The sequence below is a fragment of the Erinaceus europaeus genome, chromosome 15 (assembly GCF_950295315.1).
Source record: "Erinaceus europaeus chromosome 15, mEriEur2.1, whole genome shotgun sequence".
Classification (NCBI taxonomy): Eukaryota; Metazoa; Chordata; class Mammalia; order Eulipotyphla; family Erinaceidae; genus Erinaceus; species Erinaceus europaeus.
Window position 1 is genome coordinate 37,228,441 of NC_080176.1, and position 24,897 is coordinate 37,253,337.

The 24,897-nt window shown below is 40.5% G+C and overlaps 1 protein-coding gene across 1 annotated transcript in view; it reads left to right on the plus strand.

Annotated features, from left to right (window-relative positions):
• Positions 1-24,897, plus strand: part of LAMA3 (laminin subunit alpha 3) — a 266,943-nt gene that overhangs the window by 19,301 nt on the left and 222,745 nt on the right. Inside the window, exon 2 of the mRNA XM_060174081.1 lies at positions 11,010-11,162. Coding sequence (XP_060030064.1) covers positions 11,010-11,162 — 153 coding nt within the window. The remainder of the gene's footprint in view (positions 1-11,009; positions 11,163-24,897) is intronic.

Consider the following 24,897-nt stretch of genomic DNA (forward strand, 5'->3'; position numbering starts at 1 on the left):
GAAATGTCTTAGGATATGAATTCCATCTACATGACTGGGATTAGTGCATTATTTAAAAAAAAAAGAGCTCCAGAGTGTAATAGAAAGTGTGTGTGTGTGTGTGTGTGTGTGAGAGAGAGAGAGAGAGAGAGAGAGAGAGAGAGAGAGAAGAAAGGAGAGAAGAGAAGAGAAGAGAAGAGATACATCACAACTCCACTGCTTGTGAAGCTACCTCATGCAGGTGTTCTTTTGTGGTGGCCAGGAATTTGAACCTGGGTCCTTATGCATGGTCATGTTGTGTCTCCCTGGTGAGTCATCTCTTGGCCATCAGTAACTTTAGCTTTGAATCCATCCTCACCTCTTCATTAACCAGTAGAATGTGCTGAGCTTTTAGTGCTGTCTGTGTATGGAAAGTGGAGGAAAAGAGGTGCCACATGAGGATCAATAGCCTCTGCTTGGAGAGTCTGCAATTTCTCTTTTTTATTATTAGTGATTTAATATTGATTTACAAACTCACATGTCAACAGGGGTATAATTCCATTCCATTCCTACCACCAGAGTTCTGAATCCCAAGTCCCTCCATTGCAAACCACCGTGGTTCTCCCAAGGTTGGAGACATGGATTAACTGTCATCTCCACAACTATCTGTCTCCATTTGTACATAATTGCCCCCTTTTTCTTCCACGTCCCATTCTCTCTTCCTCTCCAAGCCCCACATAACCCTATTACTACATCCAAATATCTCTCCCCTTTCCATCCTCTCTCTCTAGGGGCTTGATGGAGCTGGAGTTCAGAGCCCTCTTATCCTCTCCCTCTTATCACTTCTCCACTGGGATTATGGATCAGAGTTGTTTTTGAGGTGCAGAAGGTAGGAGTTCTGGCTTTTGTAATTGCTTCTCCACTGGAATTGGGTGTTACCAGGTGAATCCATACCCCCAGCCTGTTTCTATCTTCCTCTAGTGGGTGCGGGCTCTGGAGAGGTGAGTTTCCAGGACACACTGGTCATCTGTCCGGAAAAATCAGGATGGAATCATGGTAGCATCTGCAACTTGGTGTCTGAAAGGTGGCAGAACATAAAGTGAGACAAAATGGTTAGTGAACAGGAACCAAAAAGTAGAAACAGAACAGATGAGATTAGGGATTATAGGCTAGAAGAAAGCTCTGAAGTCCATTTTAGGCATGTTTCTAGGGGTCCACAACTATGGTAGTTTTTAAAAATTTTTTATCACATTTTAATCATTATTCATGACTATGGTAGTTTTTTATTGAGTTTGGTAGCTAGCATGAAGTTGGATAAAAAAATGTTGTATGAGAAATGGTGTCAGAGTAGAGAGTTGGGTTAGGGCAGAGAGTAAACTTCCATTCTTGAAAATATTCTGTGGATAGAATTAACTATTTATGTCCATATACCCACTCCATGATGTATGTATATGTATATGTATATGTATATGTATATGTATATGTATATGTATATGTATATGTATATGTATATGTATATGTATGTGTATATATTGTATACACATACATACATATATATATCTTCAGAGCCTGTGTAATCACTAAGTCCTTTTTGGTCTGTGCTCAGCTCTTTTTAAAATTTATTTTATTTATAAAAAGGAAACATTGACAAAACCATAGGATAAGAGGGATACAACTCCACACAGTTCCCACCACTAGAACTCCATATACCATCCCTCCCCTGATATCTTTCCTATTCTTTAACCCTTTGGGAGTATGGTCCCAAGATCATTGTGGGATGCAGAAGGTGGAAGGTCTGGCTTCTGTAATTGCTTCCCCACTGAACATGGGCATTGACAAGACCATCCATACTCCCAGCCTGTCTCTCTCTCTCTTTCCCTAGTGGGGCGGGGCTCTGGGGAAGCAGAGCTCCAGAACACATTGGTGGGGTCATCTGTCCAGGGAAGTCTGGTTGGCATCATGCTAGCATCTGGAACCTGGTGGCTGAAAAGAAAGTTAACATATAAAGCCGAACAAACTGTTGACTAATCATGAACCTAAAGGCTGGAATAGTGCAGATGAAGAGTTGGGATATCTCTGTTTTGTAAATAGCTAGTAGGCATATTTTATATTCCAAAGCAACTGTGGCTATACTAATTTTTTCCCCCTGAGCCTGAATTCTGAAATGCAGGTGGATCCAAGTTATTGTCTGGGGAGATGATGTCATGGCTGAAAAAAGGACCAGAAATCTGGATCTGGGAAGAGTTTAGCTCCCAAATATGGGAAAGGTGTATAGATATTGTTGACTGTAAACCCCATAGATTTGATGTGATCTGGGGCCCATATTCAGCTTAGAAGCCTATGTGACCTCTGCATCCCTATATATCTGAGTTCACATTCTGTGGTCATAAGTAGGAACATTCCATGCTGCCCCAGTATCAACCCATCTTCCTCAGGTGTAGCATAGAGTATGTTGTCTAGCCTCCGTTTGGAGGATGGAACACTCTCTACCATTGTTGATCCAAGTTGAGGGCAAGGTCCTACGGGGGCTGAGCTCAGCTTTTGGCCACAGCTGGGAACAATGCAGGCCACACTCATTTCAGGATCATTCTTCCTCAAGTGGCAGGGCAGGATACCCCAGCCTCCCTTTAGAGGTTCTATGATGAGGGCAACGTCCTGAGAGGGCCCACAAGAGGGCTTGTGATGATGTTCCTGATAGATGTGACTAGTGGTGGTGGAGAGAGGGAACCATTAGAGGTCTAGGCCCATCATGTTTGTGAATCCAAGGATTTTCTGACAAGAGACCCTGATGATGAGGTGGTGTGATATTGACCAACAGGGCCATTACAAAGTGAGCCAGTCTCTTGCCTTTATCCAACTTTTGTAGTCCTCTCTTTGTCTGATGACCTTAGACTTTCTCCCAATTGTTTAAACATTGAGTGTCATTTGTTCAGTACAGATGGAATTAGCTTTTTGGGATCTGTCTTCTTTGGGCCTTTCTGTTAGATTGCTAAGCTCATTTAATCTAAGTCTAATCATTAGTTCTGTGACTGGACTACTTAACTGAGTGTATTTTAACACAAAGAAAATAGCTTAAGAAAGGCTGAAAATTTTGCCTAATGTTTTACAACAACAAATGCTACTCAGAATTTGAACCCAATTTGATACGCATGGATATAACATTTGTGTTACCATATCTAGAGTTTGCACTTATCCAATTAAAAAAATACTTGGCACCAATCTAGGTCCCTTTGTTTTATAGATTTCTGAAGCCTCCAAGAACCCAACACACTAGAGGTGCCAACCTGTGAGGGGTGTGAAGAGCCAAGCACTATACTTCTTTGTGCTTTGTAAACACCCTCACATCCCACTGTGTGCAGACATACACAGGAAACTGACAAAAGTGTTGTCCTAATGATTTGCAAACACAGGGTCCAGCAGTAGTGTAGCCGGTTAAGCACACATGGCATGATTTGCAACCACACTGATGTGCCTTTGCTGCCTTCTAGAAGGGAGAATGCTCTGAAGATGAGAACAGATAGGAAGAGAAAAGGAACACAGGAAGCTTCCCCTGTGCATGGTACTCCCTTGCTGCAGCCGAGGGCTTCAGTCCAGGCTCTCTCGCATGTTAAAGTGTGTGCTCTGTAAGGTAAGCTGCCTTCAGGCCCCCTGAAGTAGGTTTATGTTTGCAGGCCATAATATATAAAACAGAGTAAGTCAAGCACAAGGGAGAATGAGGCTATCAAGATATATGCTGGGTAGGGAGATAACTCATTTGGTAGAATTCATATCTTACTATATGTGAGGCCCTGGGTTTAAGCCTTGGCACCAAATACAAGTGCCAGAGATGGTGGAGTGATACTGTGGTATTTCTCTTCTGTCTCTTCATTCTCTCTCTCTCTCTCAAATAATGAATGAATCAGTTAAGCTGGAAATGTTGAGCTGAAGAGGCTGCTTGATAACATGGTGTAGACTTAAACCCTGGTTTCCTTTTAGAGGTCACATTAAAAAATTCCTAGTTCCCCATCTACCCTATGGATTTGTTAATTTATCCTTTCTTAAATAAAAAAATAAATAAAAAATAAAAAATTCCCAGTGAACATGAGATTATGAGGTCACTGTGCAAAATGTCACGATGTTCTGACAATTCTGTTGTTGCTAGGCAACAGACATTTCTGGCCTGTTGTTTACATAATTGACCAAAACATCACTGTGTGGTATATGACTCTATAGTGTTTTTTTAAAATTATTTATTTATTTATTGTATGGAGGCAGAGAGAAATAAAGAGGGGAGGTAGAGATAGACAAAGAGAGAGCAAAAGAGACACCTGCAGCACTGCTTCACTGCTTGCAAAGCTTACCCCTCTAGGTGGGGACCAGGGGCTTGAACCTGGGTCCTTGGGCATTGTAAAATGTGCACTCAACCAGGTGTGTCACCACCTGGCCCTCTGTACTGTGTTTATATTGTGAATTCACTTCAAAGCATTCGATGTGAGAAGCTTTTAGATACAGAAAATGATAAAAAAAATTTAGGAACTAGAGACTATTTTCATTTCTGTCCTGGATAAGTAGAATTGTAGGGTCCTCTGACCTTGGACCTCTGCTCTTTTTACCCGCATAGTCCTGTTCCTGTAGCCCTTCCTACTGCATCTCCTGTTTTCTATGTGACTAGACTGCTAGTCCTAACACAATTCAGGGCATGAGTACCTTGTCTGTGTGTCTCTTAGTAGAGTTGTCTCCATCTGCAGTAGCGCCAGATATAGGTGCTCATTTTTGCAGGGATGGATGGATGACTAAGCCAGCATAAGGACATAAGAATCTTCCTTCTCTCTGTGTGTTCATCTTCTCTGATTTCTGTCAAGCATGTTCTACTTTTTAATTTGTACTGTTACAAATCACTAGGCCTCTGATTTAGTTGGCTTATGGACTAGTCATAGCCTTCCATTTATATTATATTTTCACCATGGCTGCTTGTATGGATGGGTATATTTAAAATAGTATAACAAGCTCTGGGGTAGGTGTGGGGGAAGAGTACAGGTCCTGGAAAAGAATGACAAAGGACCTAGTGGGGTTTGTATTGTTATGTGAAAAAATGAGAAATGTATAAACTATTGTATTTACTGATGACTATAAAATATTAATCCCCCAATAAAGGAAAAAAATAGTATAACAAGTATCTGTGAACTTGTTATGAAAGCCAAAAGTAAAGTTTTGATAACAATTTACATTTAACCATACAGTTTCTCACCTGCTATTGCTGCACAGTCTGGAGTAACTATTATACTGAATCCTTTATTAATATTCCTTTGCTTTCCTTTTTCTATAACTTATCTATTTCTAAAATGTAAGTACTTTTTATGGGGAGCTGGGTGGTAGTGCAGCAGGATAAATACTTTTTGTTTGTTGTCGTATCTTTATAAAAATATGCCTTGCTTATTATTTTTTTTTTCATCACTAAGGCTGTAACACACACACACACACACACACACACACACACACACACACACACACACACACACACATGCTGACGTCCTAGCAGCACTGAAGCACTCTCATGTGGTGGGATTCCAACCTTCTGGGAGAGCTATCTTATCAGTCTTTTCTCTCTCTCTCTCTTTCCTTTTTTTTGCCACCAGGTTTATTGCTGGGGCTTCATGCCTGTACAAGTCCTCGAATATTCTCAGTGGACCTCCCTCCCTCCTTTTCCTCCTTGATAGAGAAACATATAGAGAAGTGCAGATAACACAGCATTGCTACACCACTGATGAAGCCTCCCTTACGCAGTTACCCCATCTGGTGACTGGGGACTCAAACTCAGGTTCTCACACATGTTAAAGTGTGCACTCTGCTGAATGAGCTATCTCTCAGTTCCCTACCATGGTTTTCATTTACTATTACATTGTGCAGAAACAGATGATATATGTAGAAATAAACAAAAAGATTGGCACATTTTTATTACTTGGGCAAGTTAACCACCAAGATTGCATCATTGACTATTCATCTTATTAGTCTGCCCTATGCCAGCATTGACACTAACCTATATAACTGTGGCACTCTTGCCAAATTATTAGCTTTAAAATGTGTGCATTCAAATTACTATTTGCAGTCAAAATTAGTATTTTAGCAAACAGTTCTGGTTATACAATTAGTAGGTGTTAGTGTTCCTTTTTGTGTTAGTTTTTTTTGTTCAGTCTGCTAAATGACACATTTAAAAAAAAAATTATTTATTTATTTTCCCCTTTGTTGCCCTTGTTGTTTTTCATTGTTGTTGTAGTTGTTGTTAGATAGGACAGAGAGAAATGGAGAGAGGAGAGGAAGGCAGAGAGGGGGAGAGAAAGACAGACACCTGCAGACCTGCTTCACCGCCCGTGAAGCGACTCCCCTGCAGGTGGGGAGCCAGGGGCTTTAACCGGGATCCTTAAGCCGACCCTTGCGCTTTGCGCCATGTTCGCTTAAGTGCTGGGCTACTGCCTGACTCCCGACCCAAAAGTTTTATTTGAGGCAACAGAAGGACTTAGCATGTCAACAAAATGACAAGATGATTACAAATGGAAGAAATCTTGGAACCATAATTCCTAGGCTATTGTGAAGGTGCCATTTTAAAGTGAACTGTAGGAAAGATGTATATAACTGAATATCTCCGCGTGTCCAGTAAACCAAAGTTGTGGCTAGTAGGTGGGGGAAAAAGGCTACAGAATGGTGACTAATATGCTATCTCTGTGATTCTGGGCTTAGGCTCTGGCTCAGTAGCATTATGCTTGGTACCTATTGTGTGAATCTTGAGAAAAATGACTTAACCTCTCCTCTTGTTATTTATTTATTTATTTATTTATTTATTTATTTATTTATTTATTACCAGAGCACTGCTCATCTCTGGTTTATGGTAGTGCAGGGGATTGACCTGGGACTTTGGAGCCTCAGGCAGGAGAGTCTGTTTGTATAACCATTATGCTACCTACCCCCCCGCTCCTCTCTGTCTTTTAACCTATGAGACAGGTGGTGATCCTTGGGTACAGATGTGAAGTGCATACACATGGTACCAGGTTCATAATGGGTGTTCTATCCAAGTTTGCTTGAGTTTTTACTATGACTAGTTAAAAACTGGTAGTCACTACACCAGCACTGAAGACATGACCTCCACTCCTCTTATCCACACTACAGAAATGGAGAAATAAGCATATAGATTATAGGTATCTACATTCTTGGAAGAGATATCCTTCTAGCCAGGCATAAAACTTCTAAACTTCAAGGAGTAATAATTTAATTTTTCTTAGCAAATAATTTAAGTGAGAAAATGTTTTTCAGGAAAAGTGGGAAGAATAAAACTCATCAAAGGAAGAAAGTATTTGTTAATGTTTAGCTTTCCTAGTTTCAATAAACCATTCTGTCTCTGATTATAATAACACTATTTACAAGGAAGAAGTAAAAACTGTTTGGAAAAGTTGCTGATGAGCTTGTTCACCTTTTGGTGAGCTGAGCCTGAAGACCTTTCTGCATGGCCACGATGCTGGAGCCTCTGGGTTGGAGTGATGTGTTGAAGAGGAGATGTACTTAGATGCTGAGCTTGGGAACTGCTTCCCCCATGGTGCTGCTTCGGAGTAGAAAGTTAGAAGATAAAGTTGTATGAAATGTACCACCACATGATAGATCCCTCAGCTCCATGTTAGATGAAAGGCATCTAGTCACATATTCACTTATACACTAGGATGAAATTCATCTTTAGGGCCAAAGAACGAACTGTCAGGATGTGCTGCAGGGTCATAGCTACCTTAGGGCCACAGAACACTTCAGGGCAGGCTGCAGGTAGACAGTTTGCTTTTTTGGCCCTCCTCCTCCTCCTCCTTCTCTTCCTCCTCCTCCTCCTCTTCCTCTTCCTCCTCCTCCACCTCCACCTCCACCTCCACCTCCACCTCCACCTCCACCTCCACCTCCACCTCCACCTCCACCTCCACCTCCACCTCCACCTCCACCTCCACCTCCACCTCCACCTCCACCTCCACCTCCACCTCCACCTCCACCTCCACCTCCACCTCCACCTCCACCTCCACCTCCACCTCCACCTCCACCTCCACCTCATCTTTGGGAACTGAATAGTCCATTCTGTGAAGTTTACCATCAGAATCATCTAAAGATATAGATCACAGATTATAGTTATCATGTGGGATAGGATCACAGGATTACATGAAGATCACCAAAGGATCCTGCTTAGGATCTTTTTTTTTTAATTTTCCCTTTTGTTGCCCTTTTTATTGTTATTGTAGTTATTGTTGTTGATGTTGTCATTGTTGGATAGGACAGAGAGAAATGGAGAGAGGAGGGGAAGACAGAGAGGGGGAGAGAAAGATAAGACACCTGCAGACCTGCTTCACCACCTATGAAGTGACTCCCCTGCAGGTGGGGAGCCGGGGTTTTGAACTGGGATCCTTACACCGCTGGTTCCTGCGCTTCGCGCCAAGTGCGCTTAACCCACTGCGCTACCGCCCAACCCCCTGCTTAGGATCTTTTGATTCACTTATAATGTGGTCAGGGCTGTCAATGTAGCCCCTTGGACAGGGTGCTTGCTTTGTCATGGGCATGACCCAGGCTTGAGCCTGGTCCCCACTGCGCTGAAGGGAGGCGCCTGAGTGCTCTGGGGTCTTCTCTCTGTTTCTCCATCTCTGTCTCATCCTTTCTATCTGGAAAAATAGTCTACCTGGAGAAGTAAAGCCCCAGTGATGACAACAAATAAAATAGATAGTATATACATATAAGATATGTGTTTAGCTTTTGGGATGCCTATAAAATTCTGTGTCTCAGAAAAACAGAATCAAGAGAGTCTGCCTATCAAAAGAAATGAATTCAGCTAGATGTTAGAGATACCAAACATAATCTGCCTCAGTGGGTAGTGCACTGGGTGTGCAAATATAAAGTTCCACGTTTGATTCCCATTGAGTATGCCAGAGCAATGCTCTAGTTCTCTCTACCTCTCTCATTAATGGATAAATAAATTCTTTTAAAAAGTGGATTCACCTTTGACTACTTAATTATTTGCCAACTACTCATGACAGCCATGTCTCCTTAACTTACCTTTAAAATCTTGTCTTTTATTATTTGTGATATCACTTAGCCGAGACCAGCTTGTCTCCGTATCTTTGCTTTCTCCATCTGCGACAGGTTTCCTGTTTTGTGTTCACAGTCACTCACCCATGCCGTTATCTGTCCTTACAGACAGCTTAAACCTCTACCAGGTCAACAGTATAAGTCACCTGGAAAGTGTTATGCAAAAAACCTAGGTTCAAACCCGGTGACCCCTTCAACATTGGCAGAAGTTTCAGTGCTGTGGTAACCTTCTCTCTTTCCCTCTGTCTCTGTCTATCTGAAAAAGTTGACTTGGAGAAATTCAGTTCTGGCAGTAACAGATAAAAAAAATTACACCTCTTCCATCCTGTCTTTCTTAAACCCAGGGACTTTGGACTAGTTTTCTAATCTTTATGTTCACATTGTAGTTCTATTCCCTCCTTCCTTCCTTCCTTCCTTCCTTCCTTCCTTCCTTCCTTCCTTCCTTCCTTCCTTCTTGCCTTCCTGCCTTCCTTCCTTCCTCTCTCCATTCCTTCCTTCTTTTTTTTTTTAGCAATTTCTTTTTTTCTTTTTCTTTCATAATTTCTTTTTTTAAAAATTTTTTTTATTTAAGAAAGGATTAATTAACAAAACCATAGGGTAGGAGGGGTACAACTCCACACAGTTCCCACCACCCAATCTCCATATCCCACCCCCTCCCCCGATAGCTTTCCCATTCTCTAGCCCTCTGGGAGCATGGACCCAGGGTCATTGAGGGTTGCAGAAGGTAGAAGGTCTGGCTTCTGTAATAGCTTCCCCGCTGAACATGGGCGTTGACTGGTCGGTCCATACTCACTGTCTGCCTCTCTCTTTCCCTAGTAGGGTGGGTCTCTGGGGAAGCTGAGCTCCAGGACACATTGGTGGGGTCTTCAATCCAGGGAAGCCTGGCTAGCATCCTGATGGCATCTGGAACCTGGTGATTGAAAAGAGAGTTAACATACAAAGTCAAACAAATTGTTGAGCAATCATGGACCCAAAGCTTGGAATAGTGGAGAGGAAGTGTTAGGGAGGTACTCACTGCAAACTCTATTGTACTTCTGCTTTCAGGTATATATTTTGCAGTAGTTTATGGATACGTGTGAACATATGCTCTCTCTCACAGAAACTGGTGTATATCTAGGTTTTGGGACTTTGTTAGAAAGTGAACCACCTGAGATGAAATTAGAGTGTACTATAAAAGGAAAGGTCTCACCCGAGTAATGAAGCTGAAGGGTTGTCATTCCACACGTGAAGTCTCTGGACACAGTCTGAGGTGAAGCATGTTGAGGTGGCAGTCGTTGCGTTGGTTAGGTTGTGGTCGGTGGATGCAATATTATTTGATATGGATTGGGAGAGGCATACGGGAAAGTGGGCCCTATCCAAGGGTTCCAGGACTGGGGGAAGTAGGGGCTCTATAGTGGAGATGTGAGGTTCCTGCTGTCTTAGGGTTCAAAAAAGACAATCGATAGTTAATGTTAGCATCACATTATTTGATAATTGGGTTAACTTTGAAAAGTCCTTTTGTTATGGTTTGCTGTACAGTACCCAATATCTTGTATATAGCTGTGCTATTGGATGCTTTTTAAAACAATTTCTATACTCTGTGCCTCTAATGGGACTGTGGACAGAGATCTTTGTATATCCCTGTTACAACTTGCCAAAAGTAAAAAAGATTTGTTGAAGGAAGAAATCTTTGCATTGTAAGTGTGATGGACTCTTCTTAAGTGTCATACTGGGAAAGAAGAAACTATCTGTAAAAGATGCAAGAGAAATAGAATCTATATGCTAGACACATGGTAAACAGGCAATATGGCTTATGATTAAATAAAAAATTTGAAAGCTTACTGCTGTCTTCAGAATATATTCTGGTTAATTTATCTTCAATAGCTGGCATCTCTAAATTATTTAAACCAGTCTTTATTTTGCTTGCCTCTTTTACTAGATTGGTAAGAAAAAAAAATCCCTTGAAAATAAAATAGAGCTTTTTTCCCCCCTAGGGCCAGTTTTGTGATTATTGCAATTCTGAGGACCCCAAGAAAGCACATCCAGCTACCAATGCGATTGATGGATCTGAACGCTGGTGGCAGAGTCCTCCTCTCTCCTCTGGCATGTGGTACAACCAAGTCAATGTCACTTTGGATCTAGGGCAGGTGAGTTATGCTTAAGCTAAATTGGGGGAAATTAGTTTGCATCTCTGTTTCTGTGACAAGTGCTGGTATCATCACATGTTAAAGCAAGAAAGTATTTTATTGTTTCTTACAACTGTACAGTTTTCCATTGTGAATGTATACCACATCTGGCTAATCCACTCATCTGTTGTTGAACACTTGGGTTGTTTCCATATTATGGCTACTACAAATAGCGCTGCTATGAACACAGATCTACATAGATCTTTGTATAGATGCCTAGGAGAGGAATTGCTGGATTATGTGGCAGGTTTGTTTTTAATGTTTTCAGGCATCTCCAAACTCTTTCCCACAGGACTGAACCAATTTGCACTCCTGACAGCTGTGGATGGGTTCCTTTCCCCTCTGTAGCTTTGCCAGAACTTGTTTTTGTCCTTTTTGATACAGGCTATTATTCTTATGTGGGTGAAATGGTATCTCATTGTCTTGATTTGAATTTTTCTGATGGTTCCAAGACTTAGAACACTTTTTCATCTGCTTGTTAGTCATTTTCTTTAGTGAACATCTTCTTTGGTAAAAAATCTATCTGATTCTTTCTACCATTTTAACAGGGTTGCTTGTTTTTGGTGTCATAGCAATTACTTAAAAAAAATCAGTTCCACTACTTGTTGCCACCAGGATTTCATGGAATGACTTTTTCAGACAGAAAGAGAGAAGGAGACGGAGGAAGACACCACAGCACTGAAGCTTCCCTTGGTGTGGTAGGGGCTGGGATAGAACTGGGTTCATGAATATGGCAAAGTAAACACTTTTTTAGACAAGTGACCTTGCTGGCCTCGCACTTCAGTTTTAATTTACTAATGGTTGTAAAGCCTTTTATACTCATTTACTTAGCCATTGTGGCTAGAGAGATGGTTCAGCAACAGAGTACATGCCTTGCATGTGTGAAACCCCAGATTTAAAATTTAGTATTAAATAAAATGGTGGCTTGGTGTGCTGGACTCTTCCAAAATACTTTGTTCTGTACGTTTTAATACCAAGTTCCATGCCTCACCCATGTATTAAATGAGTTAAGGTTGCTGTAAATATTTTCATTATCAAAGTTTTTTTTTTAATTGTGGTAAAGTATATATAACATAAAATCTACCATCTTGGCCATTTTTTTTTTTTTTGCCTCCAGGGTCATTGCTGGGGCTCAGTGCCTGCACCATGAATCAACTGCTCCTAGAGGCCATTCCCCCCCCCCTTTTGTTGCTCTTGTAGCCTTGTTGTGGTTATTATTGTTGTTGTTGATGTTGTTCATTGTTGGATAGGACAGAGAGAAATGGAGAGAGGAAGGGAAGACAGAGAGGGGGAGAGAAAGATAGACACCTGCAGACCTGCTTCACTGCCTGTGAAGTGACTTTCCTGCAGGTAGGGAGCCAGGGGCTCCTACTGGGATCCTTCCACTGGTCCCTGCGCTTTGTGCTATGTGTGCTTCACTCGTTGCACTACCGCCCGACCCCCCATCTTGGCCATTTTTAAGATCACAATTCCCCAGTGTTAAGTATATTCACGTTGTTGTCCAACCTGTTTCAGAACTCTTTTTCATTTGGCACACTTGCCACTGTACCCAGCCACTTTTACTCCTCATCCTTCTCTTTGCAGAGACCATACTGCTTCTGTCTTCATGGACTTGATTTTTCTAGGCCACATCTATGAATGTAATCACTTATTTTTCCTTTTACAGCTGACTCATTTTACTCAGCATGACGTCTTTAAAATATTATAGCCTGTATCAGAATTTCCTTCATTTTTAGGTCTGAATAATATTCTGTTATCTGCATACACTACATTTTACTCATCTGTTTATCCTTCAACAGACTTTCCAGTGCAATCCTCTCTCATTTAAGTGCAGGCAGCATCTCGAATAAGATAAATGTTACTCCTGTGATTAGGTGGCATCTTATCAAGAAGTTGGAAGGGATTTACATCTGCACTTTACATTTTTTATTGCTTTTTATTTTTTTATTTATAAAATGGAAACACTGACAAGACCATAGGATTAGAGGGTACAATTCCACAAAATTCCCACCACTAGAACACTATCCCTCCCCTGATAGCTTTCCTATTCTTTAACCCTCTGGGAGCATGGGCCCAAGGTCATTATGGGGTGCAGAAGGTGGAAGGTCTGGCTTCTGTAATTGCTTCCCCGCTGAACATGGGCGTTGACAACTACAACTATATTCCCAGCCTACCTCTCTCTTTCCTTAGTGGGGCGGGGTTCTGGGGAAGTGGGGCTCGAGGACACATTGGTGGGGTCATCTGCCCAGGGAAGTCTGGTTGGTATCATGGTAGCATCTGGAACCTGGTGGCTGAAAGAAGAGTTAAGATATAAAGCAGAACAAATTGTTGACTAATCATGAACCTAAAGGCTGGAATATTGCAGATGAAGATTTGGGGTCTCTGTTTTGGAAATCGCTAGTAAGTTTATTTTAGGTATATTCCAAAGGACCCATGATTATACTATTTTTCTCCTGAGCCTGACATCTGATATGCAGGTGGACCCAGGTTACTGTCAGGGGAGATGATGTCATGGCTGGATAAAGGGTTAGAAAGCTGGGTCAGGGAAGAGATTAGCTCCCAAATATGGGAAAAGTGTATTAATATTGTTGACTATAAACCCCATCGATCTGATCTAGGGCCCGTATTCAGACATTTTACATTTTTTAATGCCCCAAGTTAGTTGATCCCAAGGGAGATTATCCTAGGGTACCACTTCTGATTAGGGCTGCTCTTAAAGGAGCAGAGAAGGAAGAGATTCGAAGCAGGAACAATTTTCCTGCTTATTTGGACTGGAAAACTGGCATGCTAGAAAGTGCCTGTGTGGATGGTCACATGGAGAAGAACTAGTGGGTTTTAGATGCTGAGAAAAGCCCTAGCCAGCAGTCAAAAAAGATGCACAACTTCATTCCTACAGCTACAAAGACCTGAATTTAGCCTGTGCAAACATGAAGACAGTTCATTCTAGGCACCTAGTGGCTACTTTAATTACACCCAGGGAACCTGGGAATCATTCCACATCCAGATTCCTGACCTGTAGAACTTTAAGGTAATAAAAGGGCAATGTTTTAGGCCTGTCGTTTTATAGAAACTTGTCAAGCAGTGATGCAAAACTAATGCGTACTGTTCTCTTCCAGACCAGGGAGTGCTTCCTTTCTATTTTATCCTAGTTACAACAAATATTGAGTAACTTCTATGTCCTGAACATTGTTCTAGGCATTTGGGACACAAAAGGGAGTAAAAATGGTAGAGGGTTCTTTCCTCAAGGCATTTATGTCATCTGGGTCTGAGACATCTTATAAAGATATGCATAATAAATAAATATGAGAGGAGCTAATGAGAACTATGGAAAAAGAAATATAGAATTAGGGCAAGAGAATTATGAGTTCCAGAGACACGGGTAGTTAGAAATTTTAATTAGGATGGTTAGGATAAGGTTTACTGAGCAAAGTCTTGAAGGAGATAGTCATCAGGCATCTGCCATCCAGACAGAGGGAAAAGCCCCTCCTAAAGGAGGTGTTTGTTTAGAAAGTACAAGGAATAGCACAAGGCCAGAATGGCTGAACAGAGTGAAGGAGGGAGAAGTGGCAGGAACACATCAGAGAGATCAGAGATGGGATCAAGTCATCTTTTTTTTAAATGTTTATTTATAAAATGAAAACACCGACAAAACCATAGGATAAAAGGGGTACAATTCCACACAGTTCCCACCACCAGACTTCTGTATCCCATCCCCTCATCTGATAGATTTCTTATTCTTTATCTCTTTGGGAGTATGGACCCTGGGTCATTATGGGGTGCAGAAGATGGTAGGTCTGGCTTCTGTAATTGCTTCTCCACTGGACATGGGTGTTGGCAGGTTGGGGATAAGGTTTTTAAATACATTTATATTTAATGAGATGAAGGGAAATTGTAAAAAGATAGACTATAGAAAGCTCTATCTATACTATGTAAAGCGCTAAAAAAACTAGAGTGGAAAAGTGATATGAATTATGTTATCTGAAGGTATTTTTTTTTCCTCTTTTGTGTTGGGTCAGCATCAGCTTTAACAAGCATTTTTGTAAGAGCTATTCTTTATGCTCTACTGCTTTATCTGCGTATTTTTCCTTTTAAAACATGGAAGATAAATATGTTAATATCAAACTTGTCTTTTTCACTTAATGAGAACTTAAATTCAATTTTGAAGTGTACTAGCCAAATTGACAGCATATATGGTCATAAGAGGGGGGGCTATGTTTCTCCATCTCCTTTTGGACTAATTGGTGATTTTTTTGTCCTTGTCCAAGGAAGTTTGAAAAATAAAACATCACTGTCAAGACTCCACCTTGAAATATAGTTTCCTCTTTGCAGGGTGCTGAGTATAGGGAGTTTATTTGGTTCCCTGGAGCCAGCGGCATTTTCTAGGTTGTCCAAGATTTTTTTTTTTTCCTCCAGTGTTATTGCTGGGGCTTGGAGTCTACACCATGAATCCAAATTTCCTGGAGGCTTTTGTTGCCCTTATTGTTTTTGTTTATTGTGTTTATTATTATTGTTATTGATGTCATTGGATAGGACAGAGAGAAATGGACAGAAGAGGGGAAGACAGAGATGGGGAGAGAAAGATAAACACCTGTAGACCTGCTTCACCTCCTGTGAAGTGACCTCCCCACCCCCACAGATGAGGCCATGTGTGCTTAACCCGCTGCGCTACCGCCTGACCCCCACCCCCCCTTTTTTTTAAAATTAATATCAGAGCACTGATTAGCTCTGGCTTATGGTGGGGGATTGAACCTGGGACTTTGGAGATTCAGGCATGAGAGTCTCTTTGCGTAACCATTATGATATCCCCCCCACCCCGCCCCTAAGTTCTTTTGATTATGAATACTTAATCGGTTAATTTCTGACTCTAGAATTAGAACAACTCCAGTTTTTAAAGGGACAGTCTTTGGGAAATGGAGCCATTTGTTTTTTCTTGGACTTTTTGGTGAGGAGTGACCTTTGGTGACCACCCCTCCCCACCACAAGATGCTTATGTGCCTCAAAAATTCTGTATTCCTTAAAATACAGGCAGAGTCTTCCTCTGATTTTCCTTCTTCTGTTGCAGTATAAGGAAAAATGAGGAGGTGGGTGTGGTAAGGGTCCTCATGGTTCCTTGAGATTAAGGTGGTCTAGAGATTGTGAGAGGCTGACTCTGGTGGGAAGAAGATGGTGAAGTGCTCGGGGGGAGCAAGACATGATTGATAGTAGAGTCAGCATGACCCATCTGCTTCAGGGAAGAGCAGAAAAGTCTTCTTGACCTAGTGGGGATTGTATTGTTATATGGAAAACTGTGAAATGTTATGCATGTACAAACTGTTGTATTTACTGTCGAATGTAAAACATTAATTCCCCAATAAAGAAATAAAAAAGAAAAAAGAACTTAACACAGAACTGCAAAAAAAAAAAATCTTGAGACAAGATCTTTAAGGGCTTCGTGCAACTTGGAATTCTCCCAAAGACTACCATTCTCTCTCTCTCTCTCTTTTATAGTGGGGTAAACAGTTAATTTTATTCATAGATTTTCTTCAAGTTTGGCTGCTAAAGAGTGTCATTTTCAGTGTATTAGCAGTAAAAGAAAAAACACTGAGTTCTTGAACATTCTTGAACATTCTTCTTCTTCTCCTTCTTCTTCTCTTTATCCTTCTTCCTTTTTTGAGTTCTTGAATCTTAACTTTAGTTTCTTGAATTGATTTCATAATGAATTTTCTGAACTCTATCTCCATCATTTTTTCCAGGTCTGTGTTTTTCTGGTTGTCTGTGTATTTCTTACTTTCTGCATTTAGTGTGGCTTTTGTTGTTTATCTATTTTGATTATTACTGCTTTGTCTGATGTATGGCATGTAAAGGTCTTCTCTTATCCTGTTGTGATGGCTGTTCTTTTTGCTGTGCAGAAGCTTTTCATTTTGATATAGTCACAAGGGTTTATTTATTTGTTTGTTTATTTTGGATAAAGATTGAGAAAAATTGAGAAGGGAGAGGCAGGGGAGAGCGTCTGCAGCTGTGGAGCTCCCTCCTTTCTCCATGAATTTGCTTGTTTTTTGCTTTCCTTGCACTTGGACCTGGGTCATTTTTAAAGCTACACTGAAAAGAATTTTGCCCCCTTGTCCACACCTGCAGGGGGGAAAGCTTCATGAGTGGTGAATAAAGGCTACAGGTGCCTCTCTCCCTCTCCCTCCTCTCTCAATTTCTGTCTCTATGCAATAGTACATGAATAAATAAAAATAATATATATTAAATAAAAAAGAATTTTGTCAATGTTTTCCTTTAGCTGTTTGATTATTTCTAGATGCAGAGGTAGCATAATGGGTATACAAAATGACTTCTGTTCCTTTGGCTCTGATGCCCCAAGTTCAATCCCCAGCACCACCAAAAGCTAGAGCTAAGCAGTAATCTGGTAAGAAAAAACAAACAAACAAAAACAAAGCTAAACAAAGAAAGGTTTATTTTTAACTTTTATATGACTTTGGTGGATGAAGCTAAAACAGTTTTTGTAGCCTTTGTCACTTCTGACTCAGTTGGGGAGGAATGCCTGGGCAAGTTTTAATTCTTCTTGAACTGTTGAGCTTTGCAGGGTGAGCTAATTCTACGATTCCTGGCAGACAAAATCACCTAGAAGGCTGACTCAGTTGGATCCCAGAGTGAATACAGTTTAGTCCAGAAAGTAGATGACTCTTGATTTGATCCAATGCCTTGGAACACTCAGGACTTCTTTAGGCTGCAAAACTTCAGGAGACCAGGAACTATATTTTCTTATCCTCACTACATCATGTTTTGCTCCCAGCATTGTACATAATGTTTAGTACATAGTAAATACTTATAAAAGTGTTGTTCAGTGAATATAGAATGACTCAAGGATGGCTCAGGATCAGTCTGAACCTCCCAATGTTAGTGAAAACCTCCCCATGCTTGTGAAAACATGTTGTTAATGTGACTATATAGCAGCAGGAGGGGACCAGTTTTAACTCTATAATTAGTTAGCAGGTTGTTTATACTTGTGTCAGTTGGGCCATTTTGGGTCACTTAAGTATTTTTTTTAGCTATAGTACAGTGAGAAGATAACATCTTATTGGTATACATTTATAAATATTAAACATACCACAATAAAGACATTGAAGTTAAAAAATATGATATCACTACTACAAGGAAGTCAAAAGGTGTGAATTATTACTGACTTAAATAAAAATTCATTATCTGAATAAATATGGTATTAACGAACATGTGAGACTTTGCTTTCAAAGGCAACTAATTCACTAGTGAGTAGAAAAAAATAGGTACCAACAGGGTTGGGCAGATAGCATAATGGTTATGCAAAAAGACTTTCATGTTTGAGGCACAAAGGTCCTAGATTCAAACCCTAGCACCACCATATAAGCCAGAGCTGAGCATTACTCTGGTAAATAAGTAAGTAAGTGAACAAATAAATAAAGGCACCAACTAAGTCACCTTGCCACTGACTGGGGTGGGGGTGTATTTTTTATCTTCTATGCTATGCTGAAACTAAAAATGCTATCTGTCCTTGAAATATCTTTTAAGAATTTTATATACTAAGAAGGATCTGGCAACATAGCATTTGTTTTTATATACAAAAAGCTCAAACAAAGACTAGAATCCTTGATGTGTATTCACTTAGCTCTCTGAACAAGTGCCTTGGTAATATATTTTAGTGAATACATTTCAAGATCTTTATATATTGCTATGGGGAAAAAATGTCTGGGAAGTAGTTTTTAATCCTAAAACCTATGCATTCTTTGGCCATGTTGACTTCTCCAGTATTTTTTCTCAATTGGTTGTATTTGTCCATCATATACCTATTTTCTGAAGTCATAAAAGTGAGTCACAATTTATGATCTGTATTATTTGTGATCGTCACTTAAGATTATTTAATATTGACACATAAATCCTTACTATAATGCTAAACACAATGCAAGCCTATTTCTCAGTCATGTAACAGGTCAAATGTAATGGCTCCCTCCCCCCCCCCCCCAAGCAGCTCTTCACCAAACAGTGGCTCCACTACCATCAACACAAAATTCCCAAGGTCCTGAAGGGGCCAGGGCTCATCTCTGGTCTACCCAGCAGAAGTGAGAAGAGAACATAGAAGATCACAAGTAGAAAGTTTTCATGCAATGGATTACAAGTAGCACAGTCTTCATTTTGTATGTTCTCATTTGCCTGCCTAAAATTAGTCATATGATTCCACGTAACTGCAGAGGAGGCTCAGAAATGTAGTCTAGTGCTGTCTAAGAAGTGGAAGCAAACTAACCAAAGCAGTCTCCTCTGCCCTGTGCTGTAGGGATTGAACACCAGTGCTGTGTCTCTCTTCTCAGCCATGGTGGTAGCAGTTATGTACAGAACCTGTAAGATCCAGGTTGCTTCTTTCTCAGAGCTGGTTTACTGTTGTCATTAAAATAAAAAGGGATTTGGGACCATTCAAACCTTCCCTGTGCAAGAAAGTGCATTTAGTTGCCCTGGGTAACTAAAGAAAGGAAAGGGCCATCTTTCCAAGGCCAACTAGACATAACAAAGGAGACCACCTGGGGCTGCAACACGACAGGACTAGAACAACTTCAGGAACCCACCAAATCACTGGTGAGTGCAAACATGTGTGGCTCTCAGACAGAGAGGAGCCTAGGGACAGATTAAGTGGCTGGTAACAGTCTGGCAGTTTACCAGTTGAGACACCACCTCCAGTCTGTTTCACCAACAAACAGACAGCTGAAGGGAGGAGAGGACTCTCCTAAGACTCACCAAACGCAACTGTGAGTCTCCATTGCTACTGCCCTCAGAATCTGGAGCAGCGGGGGGGGGAAGGAGGGAAGGCCCTGTGCTGACACCAGGAGACAGAGAACTAATCAGGAAACTCAGGAGAAGATCTATCCCTTGGTGACCTAGTGGTGGGGCTGTGGGAGTCTCTTTGCATAACTACTGGATTATCTCTGCCCCATCCAGCTTTATCTCCTGCTCAGGAGTCAGTGATTAAGCTAAGAAGCCTACATATAGTTTAAAAACCCTCAGGCTCCTATAGCCTACAGAGAAGGAAAAGAACAAAAGAGGCTTTTAAACCACTGTGCTCAAACTCAGGGATTAAAATAATATTGAAACAACTGCCAATTTCCACAACTGTGAAGCCTTTTTTGTCTTACTTAGACACAAGCCAACCCAGGCAAGAGTGATCAGTAATTTGAAAAGTACTGACAGAAGGGCCTCATAACATACTATATGAAATGGTTAAACCAACAAAGAAATATTGGAGAAATGAACTAGGACAAGAGTCCAGCTAAAAGCACCCAAAAGATGAAGCACAAAATAATGAGATCAACATCCAAACACTAGTTAAGTAAATAATCACAGGAGTGAGTAAAGAGTTTGAAAGAATTGTCATCAGAAATGCAGAAACAACAACTGAGACTCTGGAAGAAAACACTAATTATCTCAAGGTTATTAGAGAGCTGAAAGCTGAAATAGCTGAGCTAAGAACACAACTAGCTGAACAAGCTAAAAGGTTATCAGAACAGAGTATCAAAATAGATGAACTCCAGAAAACAGAAGAGGGGAGAGAGAATAGAATAAATGAGGCTGAAGGCAGAATTAGCAAGATGGAGGATGAATTAGAGACAACTAAAAAAGAAGTAAGAGGTCTCAAAAAGAGATTAAGAGATACTGAAAACAACAACAGAGACTTATGGGATGACTTCAGAAGAAACAATATGTGCATTATTGGCATACCAGAGGAAGAAAAAGAGGTAGATGAAGAAAACATTCTTCATGAAATAATAGCTGAGAACTTCTTTAGTCTAGACAACATCAAAGATATAAAGGTTCAAGAAGCCCAGAGGGTCCCAAACAGAACTAACCCAGACTTAAAGACACCAAAACACACCATATTTATAATGAACAGGGACAAAAATAAAGAAAGAATCCTGAAGGCTGCAAGAGAAAAACAGTCACAGAGGAAAACCCGTAAGGTTAGCAGCAGACTTCTCCACATAAACACTACAGGCCAGAAGAGAATGGCAAGGCATCTATTGAGTGCTCAATGAGAAAGGCTTTCAACCAAGACTACTGTATCCTGTTAGACTGTCATTCAGACTAGATGGAGGCATCAAAACCTTCTCAGACAAGCAACAGTTGAAAGAATCAATTATTACCAAGCCTGCCCTGAAAGAAGTTCTGAAAGCTCTCCTATAAACAGTCAGACCACCATACTTATGCCATATGTCAGAGCATTCTAAAAATCTACAAGAATGGCATTAAAATATCTTCAGTATATAATATCAATAAATGTCAATGGTCTGAATTCACCTATTAAAAGACACAGTGTAGGAAGATGGTTGAGAAAACACAAACCAACAATATGTTGTCTGCACTAAACCCATCTAACTCAACAAGACAAACACAGACTCAAAGTGAAAGGATGGAAAACTACCATACAAGCCAATGGCCCACAAAAAAGGGCAGGAACAGCTATTCTCATATCTGACATGATAGACTTTAAAATAAATAAAACTGAAAAAGGGATGGACATTACTTAATACTCAGAGGATCAGTCAATCAATAGGATTTAACAATTATTAACATCTATGCACCCAATGAGAAGCCATCTAAATACATCAAACATCTACTGAAAGAACTACAGAAATATATTAACAACACAGTCATAGTAGGGGACTTCACCCCTCTCTCTCAACTCTGTAGATTGTCTAGGCAGAAAATGAATAGACATGAGGGAACTAAATGAGGAGATAGATAAACTAGAGCTATTGGACATTTTCAGAGCCATTCATCCCAAGAAACTGGAATACACATTCTACTCAAGTCCACTTGGGTCATTCTCAAGGATATACCATATGATAAGCCACAAAGACAGCATCAGCAAATTCAAGAGCATTAATTCTAAAGTGGATTTAAACTAACACTTAACAATCAACAAAAGATTAGTAATGGTCCCAAAATATGGAAGCTCAACAGTACTGGACTTAACAAATACTGGGTCCAAGAGGAAATAAAGGAAGAAATTAAATGTTTTGAGAGTTCAATGAAAATGAAGACACAAGCTATCAAAACATTTGGGGCACAGTTAAGGCAGTACTGAGAGGGAAGTTCATAGCCATAAAAGTACACATTAGGAAACAAGAAAAAGCACAAATGAATAACCTGATTTCATATCTTAAAGCCCTAGAAGAAGAAGAACAAAGGCACCCTAAAGCAACCAGAAGGACAGAAATCACTAAAGTTAGGGCAGAAATCAATAACATTGAAAATAAGAAAACCATACAAAAGATCAATGAAAGTAAATGTTGGTGTTCTCCTCTTCTTTCCCGGATCAACTAGGAATACCAAAGGAGACCACCTGGGACCACAACAAGACAGGACTAGAACGACTACAGGAACCCACCAAATCACCGATGAGTGCAAACACACATTGCTGGTGACAGAGAGGATCCTAGGGAGAGACTAAGTGGCTGGTAACAGTCCGGCAGTTTATCAGTTGAGGCACCACTTCCAGTCTGTTCCACCAACAAGGGGACAGCTGAAGGGAGGAGAGGACTCCCCCGAGACTCACCAAGTACAACCCCAAGTCTCCATTGCTACTGCCCTCAGAATCTGGAGCAGCAGCAGGGGGGGACACCGGGGGACTGAGATCTAACTAGGAAATTCAGGAGAAGAGCTATACCTCGGTGGCATAGCTGTGGGGCTGTGAAAGTCTCTTGGCATAACCACTGGACTATCTCTGCCACACCCTGCCTTATCTCTCGGTCAGGAGTCAGTTATTAAGTTAAGAAGCCTATTTATAGTTAGAAGCCCTCAGGCTCCCGTAGCCTACAGAGAAGGAAAAAAAAATTTAAAAAGAGGCTTTTAAATCACTGAGCTCCAACTCAGGGATTAAAATACTATTGAAACAACTGTTAACTTCCACCACTGTGAAACCTTTAATTACCTTATTTAGACACAAGTCAATCCAGGAAATAGTGATCAGTAATTTGAAAAGTACTAAGAGAGGGAACTCATAACATAATATATAAAATGGGTAAACCAACAAGAAGAAATCTTGGAGAAACTAACCAGGACAATAGTCCAGCTAAAAGCCCCGCAAAGGGTGAAGCAAAAAATAACGAGTTCAACATCCAAACATTAGCTAAGGAAATAATCACAGGGATGAGTAAAGAGTTTGAAAGAATTGTAATCAGAAATACAAGAACAAATGAGACTCTGGAAGAAAACACTAACTATCTCAAGGTTATTAGAGAACTGAAAGCTGAAATAGCTGAGCTAAGAACACAACTAGCTGAACAAGCTAAAACAGTATCAGAACAGGGAAAGAAAATAGATGAACTCCAGAAAACAGTAGAGGGCAGAGAGAATAGAATCAATGAGGCAGAAGACAGAATTAGCAAGTTCGAGGATGAATTAGAGACAACTAAAAAAGAAGTAAGAGATTTCAAAAAGAGATTAAGAGATGCTGAAAACCATAACAGACACCTTTGGGATGACTTCAAAAGAAACAATATATGTATTATTCGTTTACCAGAGGAAGAAAGAGAGGGAGAGGAAGAAAGCATTCTTCAGGCCATAATAGCTGAAAACTTCTCTAGTCTAGACAACATCAAAGACATAAAGATTCAAGAAGCCCAGAGGGTCCCAAACAGAATTAACCCAGACTTAAAGACACCAAGACACATCATATTTAGAATGGAAAGGAATAAGGATAAAGAAAGGATCCTGAAGGCTGCAAGAGAAAAAGAGTCACCTACAGAGGAAAACCCATAACATTAGCAGCAGACTGCTCCACACAAACACTACAGGCCAGAAGAGAATGGCAAGATATCTATCGAGTGCTCAATGAGAAAGGCTTTCAACCAAGACTACTGTATCCTGTTAGACTATCATTCAGACTAGATGGAGGCATCAAAACCTTCTCAGAGAAGCAACAGTTGAAGGAATCAACTATCACCAAGCCAGCCCTGAAAAAAGTTCTGAAAGGTCTTTTATAAACAGTCAGACCATTATAAATAGGACATATATCAGAACACTCTAAAACTCTACAAGAATGGTGTTAAAATATCTTCAATCTTTGATATCAATAAATGTCAATGGCCTGAATTCATCTGTTAAAAGACACACAGTGGGAAGATGGATCAGAAAACACAACCCAACAATATGCTGTCTACAGGAAACCCACCTAACTCAACAAGACAAACACAGACAGAAAGTGAAAGGATGGAAAACTATCATACAAGCCAATGGCCCACAAAAAAGGGCAGGAACAGCTATTCTCATATCTGACACGATAGACTTTAAAATAGATACAATTACAAAAGACAGGAATGGACACTACTTAATGCTCAGAGGATCAGTCAATCAAGAGGACTTAACAATTATTAACATCTATGCACCCAATGAGAAGCCATCTAAACCATCAAACGTCTACTGAAATAGCTATAATAATATATTAACAGCAACACAGTCATAGTAGGGGACTTCAACACCCCACTCTCTCAAATCTATAGATTATCCAGGCAGAAAATCAATAAAGACATAAGGGAGCTCAATGAAGTGATAGATAAACTAGAACTTTTGGACATTTTCAGAGTCATTCATCCCAAGACACTGGAATACACATTTTACTCAAATCCACATGGGTCATTCTCAAGGATAGACCATATGTTAGGCCACAAAGACAGCATCAGCCAATTCAAGA